Genomic DNA, 22,562 nt, shown 5'->3' with positions numbered 1-22,562 from the left:
GAAGCAGGAAGCAGGAAGGGCAGGAGAGAGCTAGCTAGCCCAGCTAGGCTGACTCAGGAATTCTGGGAGTTGAAGTCCATGAGTCATAAAAGAGACGAGGTTGCCTACCCCGGAGGTTGTTGGACAATAGCTTGAAGCTTGCCAGGTGAGCAGCAGATAGGAGAAAGAGAGAGAGAGAAAGAGAGAGAGAGGGAGAGAGAGAGAGAAGGGAAAGAGAGACCCTTTTGACATCTAAAATGAAGATAACACTGCATATATCCTTTTTTTACCTTTGTGTGTATGTAATTTTATTCTCTTAAAGCATTCTCTTGGTGATCATTGTTTTAATAGTATGGATATTCCCAAGAGTCATATTTTTACTTTTATTTTTAATGTGTGTATGTGTGTGTGTGTGTGTGTGTATACACACACATATACACATACACATACACACACACACATACACACACCTATAATAAAGGTAAAAAAGGATATATGCAGTGTTATCTTCATTTTAGATATCAAAAGGGTTTTGCGGCTCCCAGTGTTTTGTTTTTGGTGGGAAATGGGTCCAAGTGGCTCTTTGAGTGTTTTGGGTTGCCTACCCCTGACCTAGGATTATCCATGCACTATAGACAGAACCTGATATACAATTGTAGCATTATGATTCTAAAAGCTGCTAATTCTTGGCAATTAGATTTCTTTATGATTTTCCTGCCCAGAAAACGTCATATGGCAGTTTTATGTTAATCAGATTTTGGTTAAACAGATTTTTTAAAATCAAGATAATATAAATGCAATTTTGGTCCCTTCTGGGTTTCTCCCACGCTAGGAAGCATAAAATAAATGTAACTATTATTCTAACCAATCATCTATTTGTGGTGTGCATTGTTATTCTGTAGTCTAAACAAGAAGCTTCTTCTATTCCAAACGATTTGCTGCTAAAAGCTGGTAAAAGAAGACTGCAGTAATAAAGACAAGAGGCGCTGATTCTCAAAAAGGGCTATGATTGCAGGCAGGCTATGACCAAAATGAAAAGGGGCATAGCATTACTTGGTTTATTGAACCAGGACAACAACCTGATCAGCAGTTAACTGACCAACAACTAACCCTTTGATTACTACTGTGGGACCATCAATAGCAATAGCACTTATATATCACTCCATAATGCTTTACAGCACCCTCTGATCCATTTACAATGTCAGCATCTTGCCCTCAACAATCTGGGTCCTGGTTTTACCGACCTCGACCTAGGAAGGGTGGAAGGCTGAGTCATCAAGCTAGCTAGCAGAACAGTTTTCTTCATTGTATACTGCAATATTTTTGCCAAGAAATAACATCCTTATTGATAAAACTGCCTTGGTGAATCCAGAACTTGCTAGAAAGCTCTCCCTCAAACATACATGCCTACTGAATCTGTCATCTTAGAACAAGTAAATTAACTCTCCATGTTCAATCTAAGATACCAACAATGATCTATTAAACTGTAAACAGCTTAGGGCCCAAGGTCTTCAAAGATAACGTTCAAAACACCCTCCAACACATCTATTAATGTTACCTGAAGATGCTCTCTGCCTCTGAAACACCAGTGAATTCAGTCTATAGGAGTCAGACCTTCTATATAGGCAGCATGCTAATTTTGGAAGTCAATGGAATGTCACCTGAGCATGTTCTGCCATATTTAATTAGCTGGAGGACTGCCCAATGCCTTCTCAATAGTACTGTCCAAATTCAGAAAGTCTTTCCATTAAATCATTCCCCTTTATTGTCCTCTTGGCAGCAAACAAATAAACTTTCCCTTTTTGTAAGCCACTTCAAGTATAGAATTATGTGACAGTATAAACAGCATGTAACACCATTTTTAGTTATAATCCTTACCTTCGCCCGATGTGTTGGCTAAAGGGCAAGCTGATTGAGCATTATAATAGTTATAGTCCTACATATCTGGACTATATTAGATAGGAGAAGCCAATACATAGATATTATGTTAAACAGAGCTATCCATTCTCAAACATGTCACGTTAAAAATACTTTTAGAAATTTTGTGAGGTATTCATCAAAAGGATGATTAAGAGTGCGTTGGTGTAATGTGATGAATTAAATGTGACATTGTAAGGCCATTGAGGTGGCATTGCAATACTACGCAATAGTCGGCATCACATTTTAGGGCCTTCTTCAGCCATTCATCGTACTGGCAGAGGCTGCATGATGGTGGAAGCCCAATGCACCTTGAAGACATAAGACACCCTGAAGACATAAAATAGGGGAAGGCTGAGTTTCTGATCCTGTTCCCATGACATTATCAACCTCATCCATGTGCCAAGTTGATGTGCAATGGATGAGGAAAAGAAAGAGGAGCCTGAATAAATTCATGCTACATGGCTTTAGACCAGGGGTGTCAAACTCGCAACGTCACATGACGTGTCGCGATGTATCGTGACTTTTTCCCCATTGCCAGCAATGGGGTGGGCACGGTTTTGGTGTGATGCATCTGGCCCGTGGGCCAGCAGTTTGACACCCCTGCTTTAGACTAATGCTTCTGAAGTACAGAAGTGCTGTAACCACATTGTTCTCCATTCTTTATTTTAAAAAACAGGCACTCCACCTTTCTAGCTATAATCACAGTCAAGTGAGATGGCTTACAATAAAAGAATCAAAAGTCTGCAGGTGAACACAGCACTGACAAATATTAACACAGTAGACATATGACTCCATTCAGAACAAGAGTTTAGCAAAGTGAAAGACTACATTACTAAAATGCACACCACCTACTCAGGAGCCCTGCAGTTCTCAGGTTTTCAGAAGCAAATTCTGTAATACTACTTTCTAGCATAGAAGATGCCTCACTTAGTCAACATAATTTTCTTCTGTCAATAGATGGTGCAAGACTCAGCTTACTTTAATGAACAGGTGGTCTTGGATGGAATTTACAATACATTCAACAAGACTGCATGGAGAAATGGGGCGTTGTCTTACCTGAACGCCTTTTCTCAGCAGGATGATGTAGAGTCCAAATGGATGGGTTCTATGACGGCCTTCCTGCCTGGCAGACTGGGTAAAAACTTCGGCCACACCCCTTCCTTTGGGCGTGACCCCAGTTTTAACTTAGGCGAGAAACTTTGTTGGAATTAACATTGCAGCTCTTTATTATATCGTTATTCTCTCCCTGCCTAGACCTATCCTCTGGGTGGGCTTGGACTCTACATCATCCTGCTGAGAAAAGGCGTTCAGGTAAGACAACGCCCCTTCTCCAGCAGGATGGCTGTAGAGTCCAAATGGATGGGACATACCAAAGCCCTCATGTCCCCCTGGGAGGGAATGTCTAGGCTACCGAACTCTGAGCAGATACGACTTGTTGAAGAACTCTTCTGCCAAAAGCCGCATCTGCTGCTGCTAGGGAATCTAAACGGTAATGTCGAATGAAAACCGAAGGTGAGGACCAGGTTGCGGCCCTGCAAATCTCTTCCACCGGAGCTTGTGTTAGCCACGCCGCAGATGTGGCTGCGCTCCGAGTTGAGTGGGCAGTCACCTGAGTGGGTGCTGGCAAATCCTGTGAGACGTATGCCTGTGCTATGCAGGCTCTGATCCACCTGCCTATGGTGGAAGGAGATACCTTCTTTCCCATAGTTGCTGGTTGAAAGGACACAAATAATGCTTCAGTCTTTCGGAAAGCCGAGGTGCGTTTCACGTAGAAACACAGCGCTCTCCGCACGTCTAGCTTGTGCCATCTGTGTTCTAGCCTATGTTTGGGTCTTGGGACAGAAATCAGGAAGCGTAAGTTCCTGAGATCTGTGAAAGATGCTATTTACCTTCGGAATGAAGGTCGGGTCTGGTCTAAGAACGACCCTGTCTTTGAAGAAGGTACACAGATCCTTCCTCACTGACAGTGCTGCAAGCTCTGAGATTCTCCTTGCTGAAGTGATTGCCACAAGGAAAGATACCTTCAGTGATAGGTGATGGAGTGAGCATGTTTCAAGAGGCTCGAAGGGTGCTGATGTCAAGGCTAGAAGGACCTTAGGCAGGTTCCAGGACGGGTACCTGTGTATGACTGGGGGCTTTGTGTTAGATGCCCCTTTTAAGAAAGCACTAATCGCTGGATGTTGTGCTAGAGAAGTTAAGTTGTCGCAGGAGAGTACAGTTGAGAGGGCCGATATCTGTCTGCGGATGATATTGACTGACAGGCCCTTATTAAGACCCTCCAATAGGTAATCTAGGATATTAGGGATGGATACTGTGGTCGGGTCTAGGTGAAGCGAAGCGCACCACCTACAAAATCCCTTCCATGTAGCGTCGTAAATCCTATTAGTGGACGCTCTTCGTGATGCCTGTATGATCGATATCACCCCTGCCGAATAAGATTGTTTAGTTAAGCTTTGCCGCTCAAATGCCAAGCGGCTAGATGTAGCCACTGGGGATCTGGGTGTACAAGCTTGCCCTGCCTGAGCTTTACCCTGTCCGGGGGAATCCTCCACGGAGGTGATATCGAAAGGTCCACGAGGTCGGCAAACCACGGGCGCCGTGGCCAGTGAGGGGCAATGCAGACCATCTCTGCGCCCTCCAGGATCATCTTGCGTATGGTCGCCGGTATTAATGGCAGCGGTGGGAAGGCGTACAGGAGTTGCGCCGGCCACCGGCACCTGAGAGCATCCGTTCCCTCCGATCCCGGGGACGGGAATCTGGAGAAGAACCTGAGGAGCTGTGTGTTCTTGTGGTTGGCAAATAGATCTAGGTGCGGTTGTCCGAACCTCCAGGAGATCTCCTCGAAGAGAGCCGGATCCAGACGCCATTCCGACTGGTCCACCTTGGCTCTGCTCAGGGAGTCTGCCTGGGTGTTTGTCTCCCCTGAGATGTGTTCCGCTCTGATGGAACTCACATTGGTTTCTGCCCATCGGGCCAGCGCCAATGCTTCCTTCATTAGTTCCACTGATCTCGTTCCTCCCTCCTTGTTCACATGTGCCTTGGCTGCTACATTGTCTGTAAGCACGAGGACGTGCCTCCTCGTTACTAGGTGAGAGAAATGACGGAGGGCCAGGTGTATGGCCCAGAGCTCTAGCCAGTTGATGCTGTGTGACAGGTCCTTCTGTCCCCACTGGCCCTGCGCTATCTGGGTTCCCAGGTGGGCCCCCCATCCGAACAGGCTCGCATCTGTCGTGAGTGTGACCCTGTTTGGTTCCCTGAATATGCTCCCCTTGAGTGTTGTGGGGGATAGCCACCATTTTAGTGATTTCATCACCTGTGCTGGTACCAGCACCCTCTTGCTGGAGGTGCTGAGGTTCCTCCTCTGGTAGGGCAGGAGGAACCACTGCAACTCCCTCGAGTGGAGCCTTGCCCATGGGATGATGCCCATGCAAGATATCATCTTCCCCAGGAGCTTCGAGAGTTGTAGCAAGGGCACTCTCCTGATCTTTTGAATTTGGTGAATTAGCTTGGATATGCTGATCAGTCGCTCCTGGGAAAGGTATACCCTGCACTGTGACGTGTCTATCACCGCGCCCAGGTGTTGCAGTCTCCTTGAGGGAGTGAGGTGGCTCTTGTTTAGATTGACCGAGAATCCGTGCCCCTGTAGGGTTCGGATCGTGGTCTCGAGATCTGCCCTTGCTTGCTCCCGAGATCTGGATTGAATCAAGATGTCGTCCAGATAAAACTGAACGCGAACCGGGATCAACCTGAGATGGGCCGCTATTACAGCTAGGATCTTGGTGAATACCCTTGGTGCTGATGATAGTCCGAAGGGTAATGCCCTGTATTGGTAATGTCGACCCGCGTAGGTAAATCTGAGGAATTTCCGGTAACTGGGATGAATGGGGATGTGTAGGTACGCCTCTGTGAGATCTATTGAGGATAATAGATCGTCCTCCCTGACGCTGGCTAGGATGGATTTCAAGGAGTGCATCTTGAACCTCCTGTACTTTATGAAATAGTTCAGGCCCTTCAGGTCCAAGATTGCTCTCCACCCTCCTGATGTCTTTGGGATGACGAAGAGGATAGAATAAAATCCTCTTCCCTCCTCCTCCTTTGGTACCCTCTCTATGGCCTGGATTGACAGGAGGTGGGCTATGGCCGAAGTTATCAGCCTCGTCTTGTGCGCTCTTCTGGAGATGGGACATCTGATGAACCGATTTGGTGGGGGAGAACAGAAGTCTAAGGTCAGGCCATGCCTGATCGTTTCCAGGACCCAGGCGTCGGTCGTGGTCTGCTCCCAGACCTCGATGAAGTTTCCTAACCGACCCCCGATGGGAGTGTCCTGTTTGGCGTCACTTGGTACGCTTAAAGGATCTGCCTCCCGCTCCCCTATATGGGCGTCTGGACTGGAACTGGCCTCTGGCTCCCGGGCTTTGGCGATCCTGGGTTCGATCCTGTCTCGGATAGAAGGATCGTGAGCCTCTGGGCCAGTCCCAGGATTGCCCTGATCGAAAGGGCTGTCTCCATTCCAAGGGGCTTCCTGGGCGGAAGCCCTGTCTCCGGAAATCCTGACTGCCTCTCCTGTCTAACTTCTTTGATGGGTGTACTAGGATTTTTTTCTTGTCTCTGCCTTCGCTGACATGTGGGTCCAGTATGGACCCAAATAAGGCTTCTCCACTGTACTTGGACGTCGATAGACGCCATTTGGACCTCAGGTCTGTCTTCCAATTTTTGAGCCACAGTAGCCTACGCGAGGCCACTGTGGCCGCAATGGATCTTGCCGCATATTTCGTTGCGTACAGTGAAGCGTCAGACACGAATTGAGAGGCCGCGAGGAGCTTGGCCAATGTTTGGTGTACTCTGACCTGGTCTGGAGACACCGTGCCTTGCAGTTCCCTCAGCCACATGATACTGGCCCTCGCGAAGAATGATGATGAGGTGGCTGCTCTGGCCGCCCAGGCTGCAGCCATATGGGAATGCCGGAGGGAGTGTTCAAATTTCTTCTCCTCAGGTCTCAAGACCTCCGCCATGTCTCCTGGAATCGCGGAGGTAGAAAATAATGAGATTAAGGGGTTGTCTACAGCAGGAACCTCTAACATGTTAGAGAAGGAGGGAGATAGGTTGAAAAGCTTCCTTTCCGCGCTGTTGGGTGCCGGTGGGCTTGCAAGTGAGGACCATTGTTCCTCCAGCGTGGTCATAAAGACCTCCGCACATGGAATGTACTTATCTTGTGGAACCTTTTTGGCAAATAGAGGATTGGCCTCCTTGCTTGTTGAGGGCTTCTCATCCTGTACTGATGTTAGGTTGACTGTGGAAACTGCCTTTATCAGGAGTGATTTTAGGAGCGCTGGGTTAAAGAGGCCAGAGCTCGTCGCCTGCTCAGGTGCAGTCTCCTCGTCCTCCGAGAGGGGCATGTCTGACATGTCAAGGTCCACTGAGTCACCCTCTCCCAGTTGAGAGGAAGTTTCAGAGGTACTGGTAGGGGGTGGCCTAGCCCGACCCTTACGGGGTGTGTGAAAGGCCACTTGCCCCTTAGAAGCCATGAACTGGGAGAATGCATCCTGCATGAATGCATGAAATTGTGCCGACCATATGTTCTCCTGCGCCTTGTCGCTGGAGTGAGGCGCTGGAGTGTGGTCGGGTGAAGAAGCTGGTGAGGAGGGATTGGAGGAATCTAACTGCTCAGTTTCCCCAGGAGGAGACCAAGTCTTGAGCACTTCCTCGGCAGTAGGCTCTGTGCTGGGCGCCACCGCTGGGACAGGGGAAACCAAATCTGTCCCATTGGCATTGGTTCTCTGTGCCCTGCTAATTTGTCTTTCTAAAGCCAAATGTCTCCTCAAAGCCTCTCGCTCAGCCGTTTTAGACTGTCCCTTCTGAGAAAGGTGCTTTGTTTTAGCTTTCTTCTTCCCCCCCACCTCTGACTCAGAAGATCTGCGTTTTTGTTGTTGCTGTGGGGGGGACAATTGAGGGACCTGTGTGACTGAATACGAGACATTGTCTGCCATTGTGCCAGACACCCCGAGTAGGTAATGCCTGGAGTGGGGGAATGAGGTACGCAGATCAGATGCAGATGCTTGGGGCTGTGCCCTCTTCTGCCTATACAGACAATGGCCGGACAGACAGGAGTCTTTGGACAGAAGATCCTGCAAGGCAGTGACTAAAGGTCACTATAGGAACAGTCAGGGAAAAAAATTCCTCCTCACCTCCTCACCTAGTCCAGACAAGAGCAGTTTATGTCTCTCTCTCCCCCAGTCTGTGGCTGTAGCAGCAGACCACGATCAAAACGGATCTCTTCCTTTTCCCTCTTCCTTCCTCTTGCCTTATTTTCTTGAGGAACCTCAGATCCTTACCTAAAGGGATCCCTTCTTTGCTTGCAGGGAAAAGGAATCCGGGTGGTAGCCCCACCCCCAAGGGAAAATGCAGCGGGAATCCGCTTGTTCAAAATGGCGAATGGGAGGAAGCCACGCCTCCCAAAGATAGCCCGGGAAGCCACGCGGTTTAAACAATGGCGGATCTTTGAATTCAGTAGTAAGGGAGACTCCTTTGGTTTTAAGGGGCTGCGCCTCTCCTCTGAGGGAAGGAAAATAGCGTTAAGGCTCTGTCCTAGTCAGGGCTGCTTTTCGTGCCGCTCAGCTGATCGATGCCGAGCAGCGCCGCGGTTTGCCGCTTCCCGCGCGCCACAGTTCTGTCGGCCGAGCCGAGCCGGCCACTCAGCTGTTTGTCGGATCGGAGGGCGACGAACAACCCGGTGGGATCCCCGCGCCAAACAGCTGGTCGGCGGGCCGGATATCAACGAGCGATCCGGCCCCATTCCAAGCCTCCCCTGCTAGCCGCCCTGACGCCCCACTCACAACTCCGCCGATCCTGGCTGTGCCTTTTAAGTTCTATCAGCTGCCAGAGAGCTTTTCATTCAAATGGAAGGAAGAGGCTTCTTTCCCTTTTCTTTTGGGCTAAATTCCTATTGTTCTGAGAGCTGCTTCTCGCACGTCTACCAGGCTTCGAGACTGAGTTAAAACTGGGGTCACGCCCAAAGGAAGGGGTGTGGCCGAAGTTTTTACCCAGTCTGCCAGGCAGGAAGGCCGTCATAGAACCCATCCATTTGGACTCTACAGCCATCCTGCTGGAGAATGTTCTGTACTGTTGTTCAATCACAGCACCAAACAGTATAGAGTGTCCCCTCTGGATCCATACTTAAAAGCTATGAGTCAGCCATAGACACTTGAAGGCTCAGCTACTTTACAATATACCCAGAGACCTTGGGAGGACCTCAAGCAGCTACTTCAAAAGCCACATCCAGAGCACTATTCAGTTACAAAATGAACTTATTTTTAAGGCATAGCAAAAACATACACAATGGAGTCACAGGCTTGGGGAGTTATATAAATCAATTAAATAAACAAGCTGTAGTACAAGCTAATCTCAAAACGTATGAAAAAATCTTGATCTGTTACCATGGCCTTAGATAGCTACAGTAAATATGCTGTGTTTCTTCTATTAATTTTGATGAGGAAGGAAGCCAGACCTTATACCCTTTCTCCAAACCTTTATGTCAGGGGTCTTCAAGCTTGGCCCTTTTATGACTTGTGGACTTCAACTCCCAGAATTCCTCAGCCAAGAATGCTGGCTGAGGAATTCTGGGAGTTGAAGTCCACAAGTTATAAAAGGGCCAAGTTTGAAGACCCCTGCTTTATGTCTTCAAGTAATTTATTTTACTCAAGTTTTGTTCCAGTCCTTTTCTGTAATTGAAGTATATCACACTAATTCAGTTTATTTCTGGATGAACATGCTCTGTATCCAGCCAACTATGTTCAATAAACCATGGTTAAAAAAAGAGCTAATCATGAATGTGTATGAACTAACCAAATGCCCATAACTGGGCACCCTAGCAAATTATATGAATTCCTTACAGTAATTTGCCAAATGTGTGATTATCTCACATTTATTATGAACAACCCCAGCATATCTTAATATGGTTCAAATTTCCTCAAGCTTCCAGATGGAAGCATTGGGCAGCTTGACATCCTCCAACTTTATGTGCATGAATTCCCAGAATTCTTGAGGTATAAGCAGCATGGTCTTTATTAAGAATTTTGGAAGCTGCAGTTTATACAACTAGAGTGAGTCCAGGTTGGAGAAGATTGTTTGAAATGGTATAGGTTCTCCTGCTTGAGCAAGGGCTGGACTAGAAGACCTCCAAGGTCCCTTCCAGCTCTATTCTATTCTAAATTCTAAGACTGCTTTAAAATGTGCTGCTTCCCCTCTCTTGCCATCCTATATCTAACCCAAGGGTAGGCAACCTTGGCTCTTTTATGACACATGGACTTCAACTCCTAGAATTCCTGAGCCAGCCATGCTTGCTCAGGAACTCTGGGAGTTGAAGTCCACAAGTCATAAAAGAGCCAAGGTTGCTACCCCTGGGCTAGCTACTTTCCCATATGAAACCAGATATTAGAATTTGGAAGCAGTCTGATGTGCATTGTTCCTTATGAATTGCCACCATCTTTTCTTTAGCAATTGTTGCTTTGTGGTTAGCAGAATTAATTCAACAAAATAAAACTTGACCACTGCCAGCAGCTGATTGAAGACAAAGTCAACATTAACATTTGATGCTCTCTGGTACTCACAGCTCATCTCGTTGCCTTTGTGACAGCACCATTGTGGGTGTGATGTCTGGCTAATGCGATCCAGCTGTCTCCTCTGCGTCAAGCTCCTTTGAAATTCTGTGATGCACAATTTAGTCTGCCACAAAGTGGCTTCAACCCAAAAGACAAGGCAGTGCCACAGGTAAACACTAGTAAATAGGCAGGATGCATTCAACAATGAAGAGTCATTCCATCTAGAAAACAAAAGGGAAAACAATAGTATTTCATAGAATGTGTCAGTAACATACAGTTTTACCATTTAAGGATGTTCGCAGCATAAAATATGCAGGAATTTTAAGAGTTATGTATGATTTTAGGTTAAAGAGTACCATCCCTCAAAGAGGCTTTCCCCAAATTTCCACAAGCCGGTAATTTTTAATGTGCCTGAGTAAAAATATTATTTTATACAAAGAATAATTGCATTGGCTTTATTTAATTATTTTCTTGTATTCTTACTTAAATTTAAATATAAGTAAATCAAACTTTGTTCTGCCTTTCCCATATTTTACAAGCAGCCCCAATGCCTTAAAAAATTAGCTACACAAATTAGAAAACATCAATGTTTGTCATTTGTCAGATCAGTAGTTTGTCCCATATTATGCAGAATAGATCAATCTTTTCCTTTAATCGTCTTCCCTTTTTTCAAAATATTTAAAGAAAATTTTAAAAACAATGGTATCACTGATACAATATATAAAATGGTATGCTCCAGTTAGCCAATCAAAGATTACTGAACTAGGGTCATTAAATATTCTGCAGAAAAATATTCTAGTACATTCAACATACAAAGTCATCAATTGGAGAATAGCAGTTAATAAAAAGGTTTGACAAATCACATTCGATAATACTGAAATATTTCATTAATTTATATTCAAGAATATTATGAACTTGAAAAACCCAGTTCTGTAATTTCTTTAAAATGAAAAAAACTGGGAGATGATTTATTATGCTTAAAAGTGCATTTATTTATGAAAAATACATATGAAAGATTCAGGAGAATCTTTCGTATGTATTTTCATAAATAAATGAAAATGAAAAGCTTTTGATCAGTGTGGGCTATCTGCTCTCCCGGTGAAACATGGACATTAAGCCCACAATTGATACAAAAGATGTGAGTCGCGCAAAGAGCCATGGAAAAATACACACTCGGCATCACAAGACAAGATAGAAAGACCTGCACATGGATTAGAGAACAAACAAAACTATACAATATCATCAAGAGAGTAAAAGAACTGAAACGGAAATGGGCTGGTCACATAGCAAGACGAACTGATGGCAGGTGGACCAAGGCAGTCATAGAATCCCACTTGATAAAAGTGTCCATGAAAGAGACCTAAAACAAGATGGAGCGACAACATCAACAAATATTGCGGGCCAGTTGGCAAAAGAAAGCTCAGGATCGTCTTAGTTCGAAGCATATGGAACGTGTGAATAGACAATGGCTAGGATGATGATGATGTTGATGATATGAAAGATTACAATTTACACTAAATAAAACTTTGCCAAAACTTTTTAACTTTCATTATGCTGTACTTTAGTGTTTTCTATTACACTTATGAATCCAGTAGGAATAGTATAAAAATGAGACTCCAAATTGTAATCTAGTCCAGAGGTCTCAACCTTTTGGGCACCAGGACCGGTTCTTTTGGAGAAAAGTTTTTCCATTGAGTGCGTGGTTTTGTGTGCTGCCTGCATCCCACGGATGGGACTTTATTTGTGCGGACCAGTTGCTGGCATGTTGCGGCCCGGTACTGGTCCACGGACCGGGGGCCAGGGACCTCTGATCTAGTCAATCTACTGAAGTCCTTCAATTAACACACCTGGCTCTTTCATACGGACACTGTTTCACGGGAGAATTTTATCATCTACCGTTTTTATTGGCAAGACTTTACCGTAACCAACCATACATTTCATACTTCAGTCAATCCTAGATCTCAGCCACTTTTCTTGATGACTCAGAGGCAATATTCGTAATGTTTAATACAGGGTAATATTCAAGCAAGAATGCAAGAAACAAAAAAGTATTTTGTTTTTAAAAAATCTCCATTTAAGTATTCAAGTCAAAAGAAAATAATGTTTATTGAATTTTTAACCCAAGATGGAACTTCTGTAAGATTAAACAGTTTCTTATAATGTTTAAATGATGCCTATAAGCCAGTGGTTCTCAACCTGTGGGTGGGAACCCCATCTGGGTCGAACGACCATTTCACGGGGGTCACCAAAAACGCAGTCCGCCATTTTTTCCCCCCTTTTCCTTAGCTGTGCTACTCCCTTTATTCTATGTTTATTTCTAAACATATTCATCTGACATTGATTTTGAAGCCTTAATGGAATTTTACATATCAAAGTCATGCTTACAGCATTCCACTGAATGTTCTAACAAGAAAAAGATGTAATGAATTATGTTTGTTTATATATACTAGTGTATAAATATGCTAGAGATTAATTAGCCTAAGCCTTCCTCTTGTATAATTATCAAGCCTGTTTAATTGTATGATTCTTTCTGCTCAAGAAATCCTAATCAGTGTAACCTCTTCATCTGTAGTTACCATTGGAAAGCTTTAATAAAATAATTTTTAATACGAAGATGTTAAATAACTTTAAAACATTGTAACTCCCATGTATAAGAAATATACTAATATTCTCAACCATCAATAATTACCACACACTCTTATGGCTCTGACAATGAATTAAAATGATCAGCTACAGCCTTACTTCTTAATCTGCTTCCTATGACAGGAAATCAACTTATTACCCAGTAAAAATATTTATGTGCTTTTTCAAAAAGCAAAATGTATAGTTCACCCAAACTGAAAACAGTGTAAGATCAATTTACCAGATCTTGATGCAACAAACTTCTCAAGCACTTGACTAAGTTTCTGCTGTGATTTACACCTTCGCATAATTATACTATTGCATAACTCAGTTTATTTGCATGAGAGGATCATTATGCAGCTGATATCATCACAGGAAAAATGTAAAGAGTCACGTAGGTAAATAAACTCCAATCTCTACTTCATCCAAATAAAAGCATTGATGATGGATGGCTGCCCCCAATTTATGTCTCAGCGCTTCTTAGTAAAGGGGACTTACTATCTTTCTGGGTACTGGGTTCCCCTCTTAAGGCATTCTTCCACAAGGAAAATATTCTCAACATTTATCTGGAATTTGTCTTCCTGTAATATTTCTGTGTCCTACCCACTGAAATGCTACAGGATAGTTCTTGAACTTTTCCATTCAGTTATCTGAAGTATGCTATCATATGGATTTCTCCATCCTCAACATGAAAAAAAATCCATGCTCCTTCCTCATAATCACACTGATACCCTATATATTCCTTAACAACAATTCAAAATCTTCTTTAGAATCTTCTCAGGTACTGATATCAAGCTGACTAGTCCCCTGCGGGCTCTGTGGTGCTCTGTGAGCTTAGTGTTATTTTTTATGCAGACGTTTCATTACCAAACAAGGTAACATCATCAGTCCTAATCCCCATATCCTTCTTTTTGCTCTTTAAAGGTAGTCCTCTTCCAGTTATCTGGCCCTTAACATATTCTACAGAATTCTCGCTGATAATGCACACATTCCTTCAATGTGCAGGGTGCAGAATGTTTAAACTCATTCAAAATAAATGGATATTCTGTGTTTCTACTGATAACAATATTTAATCCTGCCCTTTCATCCTGCCCTTTACAACAGCTGCATTTCAAGAGTCATCCCACCAGACCTCAAGTATGTCGACTGCATTATATTTACCTTCTTGCACTAAGAGTTCAGCTCACCCTATTTCCCACACAAAGGACATGAATTTATGAGCCTGGGTTCTTTTGGATTTTTCACTGAGTAGTTTAATAGGCTCCATTTCAGCAACATTTTTACTTTTTTTTAATAGTGCGCAAGCCTTTGAGATCTTCCCTTTAGGACAGGGGTCACTGACACCAGCCTGTGGACTGATATCGGTCCATGGCATGCCAGAAACTGGGCATTGCAAACAAGCATCGCCCCATCGGCGGGATGCAGGCAGCACACGAAACTGGTCTGTGGAAAAAACCTCTCTCCACAGAACTTGTCCCTGGTGCCCAAAAGGTTGGGGGCCTCTGCTTTAAAATTTTGATCTGCAATCTCAGCAGGATTCAGCCCTCCTCAAGCTACTTTGGCAAAAATACATTTTTATTATTTCTTATAAGGTGCAACCCACCCTATGTCTTCCTGGTAAAAGGACCCTAAAAACCAATTCTGTCCAAGATTTAAAAAAAAAAAAAGATTTACAGGGAGTCCTCGATTTACAACAGTACATTTAGTGATAGTTCAAAGTTATAATGGCACTGAAAAAAGTGACTTGTGACCATTTTTCACACTTATGGCTGCTGCAGCATCCCCATGATCATGCAATTTACATTCAGACTCTTGACAACTGGTTCATATTTATGATACTGCAGTGTCCCAGGATCATGTGATCTCCTTTTGTGATCTTCTGACAAACAAAGTCAATAGGGAAGCCAGATTCACTTAACAACCATGTTACTAATTTAAGAATCGCAGTGATTCACTTAACAAATGTGACAGGAAAAGTCGTAAAATGGAACAAAACTCACTTAACAAGTTTCTCGCTTAACAACGTAAATTCTGGGGTCAATTGTGGTCATAAGTCAAGGACCACCTGTAGTTTCTTTTTTTCTTCCCATTTCCAGTCCTAGTCCATGGAGCGTAAGGACAGATTAAACTATCCCACGAAGGCCCCAGCCCCAACATTTTATGTTTGGATACAAAGATAGCTGGTCTTTGCAATGAATTCACATGGGCCAGCCAAATTGGCTTTCAGGGCGCTTAATATATATCTCAGAAATTAATCTGTTACATCCCTGATCCATGATCCTGGCAAACATATTTTACAAAGTGGATGGATCTGGTTGGTATGCTTATTTCAGTTCTTCATTCTACTGGTTTGCCCTCCTTTTCTTCAATTTCTTTTTTGTATAGTATACATTTATTCTTTCTATTCATGATTGTGAATGCATGTTAAATTTTTATCCCACCCTACAGTCTTAAAAGGAATGATAATATTGAATGATCAACATTGAGAAAAACCCAATTTGAGATTAGTTAAGTATTTTTCAATATTCTGTTCTGCCAATCACTATAGCATTTGATCAGCAAAGAGCTTTTAAAAATCTAAACACATCCCTCTTTACTACAAAAAGGTTGTCTGATTAAATTTATTTTTTAAATAAAAATATGTTTAAATGCCACTCATTGTAATTCCAGTAATATTCTATTTCATGTTGAAAAATTAAAAAAAAGATCAAAAACCTTGTGGGAAGTCAGCTCCCCCCTCCCAAGAGAACAAAATATTTAAAAGGAAGAATATTATATTTCCTCAAAGGATCTTAAAAAGGCAGAAAAGCATGCCCAATTTTTCTTAATAGCCTCAAAACCCCATCCCCCGAGCAGAAACCAGCCTTGTAGAAATGCAGCTATCATAATCCTTTCAGAAAGACTGGCACCAGGAAGCTTGGAGCTGATGGAATTAAAAAGACAAAGATCCCTAGAATTAACAACTCGTCACCCAAAAAACCCAACACAGGACATAGCCATCAGCCACAGGGAAGCAGGATATGACCTTTAGGACATAATAGGATTAACCCACCACCATCAGAATACCAGAAAGGCACATCGAACCTCACGTCAAAGTTCATGCCACAGGAACAACTCCAAACACAAAAGCCCAAGAAGGTATAAAAACCCACCACTCCCTGCTCCACGTGGTCAGCTTTCCCAGAGCCACGCTTCTGTCTGACTGTGCTCTTCAATAAACTACAACCTTCTTTCTAAAGCAGTCTCCATTTTGTTTATTCCCAGCTTGGACTGGACCCTGATGAAGATTTTTCTTTCAACAGCCTCCTACAACAATTTTATCAAAAAACAAGCAAATTAAATTTGACCAATCTAAGCATGTAATGTTAATAACAACCTTGTTCTAATAAGCCATGCCTCATTTGCTTTAAAGATAGGCAATTATTAGTTTTAGTAGTGGTGAGTCACTTGTGAGATGGACAAGCTATTTGATAAATACATACATATTAACTCTTGAATGATTTAAAAGTTATTTTATACTTCATTGTCCTCTTCTGATATTTAATAGCAGGCAAGAAAGGAAAACAGAGAGACTGGTGTAATAAGTCCTAACACTGTATAGACTTGAAAGTTGTTTTTAACTTTACTATATGTTTTATAGTGTACTCCTTGCAAGCAGTCAAATCTCCCAAGACCTAACTTAAAATTTCAATAACATTTCTTCAAGTCTTTGTGGACCCTCTGTGATGACATTGCAGCCCCCCAGGGGTCTGTGGACCACAGGCTGAAAACCACTGTTATAGGGGAAATCCCTATAACTAGGTGGCAACAATTCCCTGTATGCAGTCATAAATACTTAGTATTTGTTTGGAAGGCATTTTATAAAGATTGCAGGTTCCACATCAAAGTGTTTTCTTAAAAGATTCCATGCAGTATAACACCACTTCCAAGTTTAGCCTTTATTTATATCATGACATTAACAAATCTCTATAGATAAGCCCTGTTGTAATATAGACACTTCCATCAAAATTACATGCATTTACTGGTTTATTTTGTTTTCCCCACTGACTAGGTACTTTTTGATTGCTGTATCATGTGCATATTCTTCAAATTGCCAGGAAATAGTTTGAAAATCCATAATACAGCAACCTTCCTGAAGCCACTTTCTTGAACCCTTGTCAGTGAATGTTACTATTTTTACATAAATCCCAGACTGCATTACATGTAACTCCTCAACTTACAACAAACTGTTAGGCAAGTTATGATGGCATTGAAAACAGTGACTTATGACCCATCCTCACACTTAAGACCTTCACAGCATCCACAGGGTCATGTGATCAAAATTCAGGCAGTTGACAACTGGCTCAACAGCTGCAGCATCCAGGGTTCACATGATCACCCATTAAAACCTTCCCAGCCAAAAAAATTAAAGGGGGGGGGGAACTTGACTGGGATACTGGGCACAATAGCATTTAAAGCAATAAAACCTAAATTCATAAATGCAGAAAAATATAGTTTAAAAAAACCAAGTGAATAAAAATGATTAAAAATGCACTATAAGAGCTGCCTCTATACTTTCATATATCTTACTACAGCATTATTCCATCAAAATGCAAATTTAAAACATGAGTGTTTGGGACAATTGTTACAATGAAACTTTTTTCTATGTACAGATGCTCAGAATTGTGCTGTAAACAGTTAATAGTTCTTAAAACTCAGTAATTACGTATAAATGCTACAGATGTATGTTAATAAAAGAATGGGTTGCACCAGATGAAACTAAGAATTTATTTTAAAAAAACTACTGTAGGATGTAAATTTGTCAATTGCAGCTCATGTTCTGATCTTGGATTCTCAGCTTTAAAAAAAAAACAGCTGTGTTTACTCACATGAATATAACAGCTGAAAAGTCCTTCTTCACTCACCCCTCCCATCCATTTTCTACAACCTGCTTAAAAGAGCACAATTTCTAGAGCAAAATCCAGTTACCATATTCCCCCGAAAATAAGACCTGATTTTTTATTTTTATTTTATGCCTCCAAGAGGCACATTTTGGGAGGGGGTCATTTTGGGGAGGGTATCTTTTCCACTCACCTCGCAGTGGCGGAAAAGCCTCTGCAGTCAAGAACCGAGCTACGGATTGAATCCATAGCTCGGTTCTCAGCTGCAGAGGCCTTCTGGAAATGCAGGCCAGAGCTTCATTCTCAGCTGCAGAATGAAGCTGCTCCTTTGGCCTCAGAACAGGGCCGGCGATGCTAGTGTCAGTCCATGGGAGGCCTGGCTGCAATGAAAAGCTCCACCACCACCCTAGCTTGATTTTTAGGCGTGGGCTTCGCCCCAAAATTAGGACTTATTTTGGGGGTAGGGCTTATATTAGGCCCACCCCCAAAAATCAAGCTAGCCCCTGCTCCACCCCCCCACCCCCGCTCTGCCCCCATCCCCCGCCTGCCCACAGGACCACTCATTGCCTCAAGGGTCTGCTGCAGATCGCCCAGGCAGACCGGCAGTGCCATGGCGGCCACACCCTCTACCCGCATCAACTGTGTACGAAGGGGCGTGAGGGCAGAGTCTTGTCTACGCTGCCTGGCTGTCATGTCCTTGGCTGCGCTGCTCCGCAGGGGCCACACTCGGGGGCGACTCTCCTTCAGGGGAGCTGCTGGAGAAGAGGTGGTTATGCGGGGAGGCAAGGCTGGGGCAACGTCAAGTGTGCCCACAGAGAGGGCTCTGAGTGCCACCTCTGGCACCCATGCCATAGGTTCGCCACCACTGAGCTAGGGCTTATTTTCAGGGTAGGTCTTACTTTTGGGGAAACACAGTAAAGTCTCTAATTAACTGGTTCACATTAATCAAATGGGAATCAATTCTAGAATGGTGACTTTCACTAAAATTATTCATAATAATTAACAAGAGTATAGTACAGTCCTCGACTTATAACAGTTCATTTAGTGACTGTTCAAAGTTAAAACGGCACTGAAAAAAGTGACTTACAGCCATTTTTCACACTTACAATCTTTGCAGTATCCCTATAGTCATGTGACCAAAATTCAGATGCTTGGCAACTGGATCATATTTATGATGGTTGCAATTTTCCAGGGTCATATGATCCACCTTTTACCACCTTCTGACAAGCAACGTCAATGGGGAAGCCAGATTCACTTAACAATCAGGTTATTAACTAAACAGCTGCACTGATTCACTTAACAACTGTGACAAAGTGATAAAAGGGAGAAATTAGGGGCTCAATTGTGGTCCTAAATTGAGGACTACCTGTATTCTTTAACTATAACAAAGATTAAGAGTAACAGAGAAGAGATCAAAAATTGAGTTCATTAACAATTTCTTTAAAAAAAGAATCATTTTCCATAATACAGTATAGAAAACGAAAAATTACTTAAATGTTTGCTTACTTAAGTTTTTGGTGTTTTACATAGTTTTTCCACTCTGCTAGTTCCGTCTTCTTGCTTGTTTTATTACATTACTAATCACACAAATTGAAACCAATCAGATGTTTTGGGAGATCAGAAATATAAAATTTTACAACAATTTGAAAATTTTAATTTTGGGAGAAATAATGGAAATTTCTGGGGAAATTGAAATATTCGCTTTTATATGATTGTAAAGTCATATCGTTTCTTTAATAAAATGTTCCTTATATAATTGGTTGAGTTTTATGGCAGATAAAACTGTAAAGAATAATACAGATTTGTGGACTGTATTTGCTTTAAAATGTTTTTAATATTAAAAATAAAAGCTAGAAGCTATTAAAGCCTAAGGAACGAACACTCACACACACACACACACACACACACACACATCTTTTGAAGACACGTGGAGGTGACTATTTCATTTGAATTCAGAAAAAACACATTATTCCAGGAAAATTTGAGCCATCTGAAACACTGTAATCAATAGCTACTGAATATGAAATACTATCCATCAATAATTTCTACTTCCTCTAATCCTTAACATTTTATGTAGGGTTGCCTACATTTATAAAGCCTTTGATTTTCATGTTAATTTATTTTACATTTTTCAAATGTAAACTTTGTGTCACATCTCAATAATTTAACATAATTTAGAAGAAAATAATTGAAAATATTTCCACATCCATTTTTCCAATTGCTTAGAAAATATTGTAAAATCGCTAAAAAAAATTAAAAAATATTTCCCAGTTGAACTATACTTCCCATTATCACTAGCTAACATAGCCAGGGAAAAAGATGATTTTAAAGATTACTGATATTCTACTTAATTCAAGGTCATCAATGACACCATATAGATTTGCAGAAGCCATTAAGAAATTATTCTCTCGTTCAGGTTTCTTGTACAAATGAGCTAAGTGATATTCCCTTCAGCAAGTAATGTATACACTGTGTCTATTTATAGCATTTATAGACCACTTTAAAAAGACTCTAAGTCATCCACATAATAGTAATATAGTAGCATAAAAGAGCAATTATTTCTAACAATATTAAGTAATCAGACACCAAGTATTTTTGTAGAAAAATGAAAATCCCTGGAGACCCTCTGAAACAGCCAGGTTTTAGGAAGCTTTTGAAAGTGGTTAGCGAGCCACCCTTCCTTAGGTAGGGAAATTATTCCAAATGAGGAGAATCCCCCCCCCCCAAAATGAACCTCTTTGAATCACCTCCCAAAACAGCCAGGAACCTTCAGCAAGTATTCTCTGTTCATGCAGACTAGATAGTCAGAGACAATATGGGGAAGGCACGCCTGGAGATATCCAGGCCCTCAGCCATATAAGAATTTATAGGGACAACCAGCATTTTTATTTGCACTTGGGAACACAAAGGTAGCCAAAGCAGCTTCCATAGCAACGGTGTTACGTGGCTATAATTAGCATAAGCATTCGTGACTGTAATTAGCATACACATTCAGAATACTGCATTTTTCACCGGTTGAACTTTATGGGTGGTCTCCAAGGAGGGCTCATATAACTAAATTACAGTAATCCAAACAAGAGATGACACGGCACAAGAGACAACCTTGAGGGCCTCCTGTTTCCATAAGGTTGCAACAGATACATCAGTCTAAATTGGTAAAGGCCCTCCTGGCCATAGCCCGCCCCACCCGCCTGCTCTATCAGCCTGAGTAATGAGTCCAGGAGGACTTGTAACCTTACAATTCCATGGGGGAAAAAACCAATCCATCAAGTGTCAAAGTTGGTATAATTGCAGAATCACCAGATTTCTGAATTTATGGTAAACCAATTCCTACCGTGCTGGCACTAGACAAAGTTCTTGTGCGTACTTGGGAAAGAATTCCTTTCTTCTATAATGGTCACAACCTAACTCAAGCATTGTGCTCATTTCCTGGCAACATGCCTTAGAGAAGGATTCAGGTTCCTAGAAAGGCAACAAAGATGTTAGAAAGCTAGAAAGCAATGGCAGTGGGCTTGATTACCCAGAATGATAGTAGGTGGCCTTTCATTGTATGAGTTCAACTGAAGGGTCACCTACTGTAAATCTGGTTCTCAGTACAGAAAGAGGGCTCAGAATTGATGGTCTATATAGATCTACAGACGCGTTCAACGACAGTGTCTTCATTCTCATTTGATGCAGAAGATAGGAAAAGCCCTGTCTTTCTACGATTGTGATTGAAAATCAATGCAGGATAGTATTCCAGTTGTATTTTAAGACAAAATCCAATAGTACTTTTTTTTTAAATAAAAGCAATATTGCCACAAATTAAACACTCCTTTAAAAAGTACTGCTTGCAAGAGTCTACAAAACAGGAATATCAAAGGGAGAAAGGTGAGTTGACAGGTACAGGTAGTCCTCGACTTACGACCACAATTGAGCAATAATAATAATAATGATGATGATGGTGGTGGTGGTGGTGGTAGTGATGGTGGTGATGTTGGAAGGGACCTTGGAGGTCATTTAGTCCAACCCCCTGCTCAGGCAGGAAACCCTATACCAGTGGTTCTCAACCTTTTTAATGCTGCGACCCCCCCCCCAACCGGTCGTAAGTCGAGGACTACTCAACCGGTCGTAAGTCGAGGACTACTCAACTGGTCGTAAGTCGAGGACTACTCAACCGGTCGTAAGTCGAGGACTACTCAACTGGTGCAGCACCGTTTGCAGAATGGGACTTTTGGCGGGCTCAGCAGGGCAGAGACAGCCTGGACAATTCCTATTGGCTTTTGAAAGCAATAGAATTAGACTCTATTCAAGAGAGTCTATTCTATTGGCTTTCAAAAGCCAATAGAATAAAAAGGAGTAGCACAGCTAAGGAAAAGGGGGGAAAAAATGGCGGACTGCGTTGTTTGGCGACCCCCGTGAAATGGTCGTTCGACCCCAAATGGGGTCCCGACCCACAGGTTGAGAACCACTGCCCTATACCATTTCAGGCAAATGGCTGTCCAGTCTCTTCTTAAAAACTTCCAGTATTGGAGCATTTGCAGCCTCTGGAGGCAGGTTGTTCCACTGGTTAATTGTTCTAACT

At 42.5% G+C, this 22,562-nt stretch overlaps 1 protein-coding gene across 2 annotated transcripts in view; it reads right to left on the bottom strand.

Moving 5' to 3' along the window:
* The window catches only part of PAFAH1B1 (platelet activating factor acetylhydrolase 1b regulatory subunit 1), a 75,154-nt gene that overhangs the window by 40,893 nt on the left and 11,699 nt on the right, over nucleotides 1–22,562 (bottom strand). For both annotated transcript variants that reach the window (XM_039341764.1, XM_039341771.1), the window contains exon 2: nucleotides 10,506–10,717. In XM_039341764.1, coding sequence (XP_039197698.1) covers nucleotides 10,506–10,537 — 32 coding nt within the window. In that variant the 5' untranslated portion in view covers nucleotides 10,538–10,717. The remainder of the gene's footprint in view (nucleotides 1–10,505; nucleotides 10,718–22,562) is intronic.

Source organism: Crotalus tigris, unplaced genomic scaffold (assembly GCF_016545835.1).
Source record: "Crotalus tigris isolate CLP2741 ecotype Arizona unplaced genomic scaffold, ASM1654583v1 scf7180000017550.10884619, whole genome shotgun sequence".
Lineage (NCBI taxonomy): Eukaryota > Metazoa > Chordata > Lepidosauria > Squamata > Viperidae > Crotalus > Crotalus tigris.
This window is presented reverse-complemented; position numbering and strand designations above follow the sequence as displayed.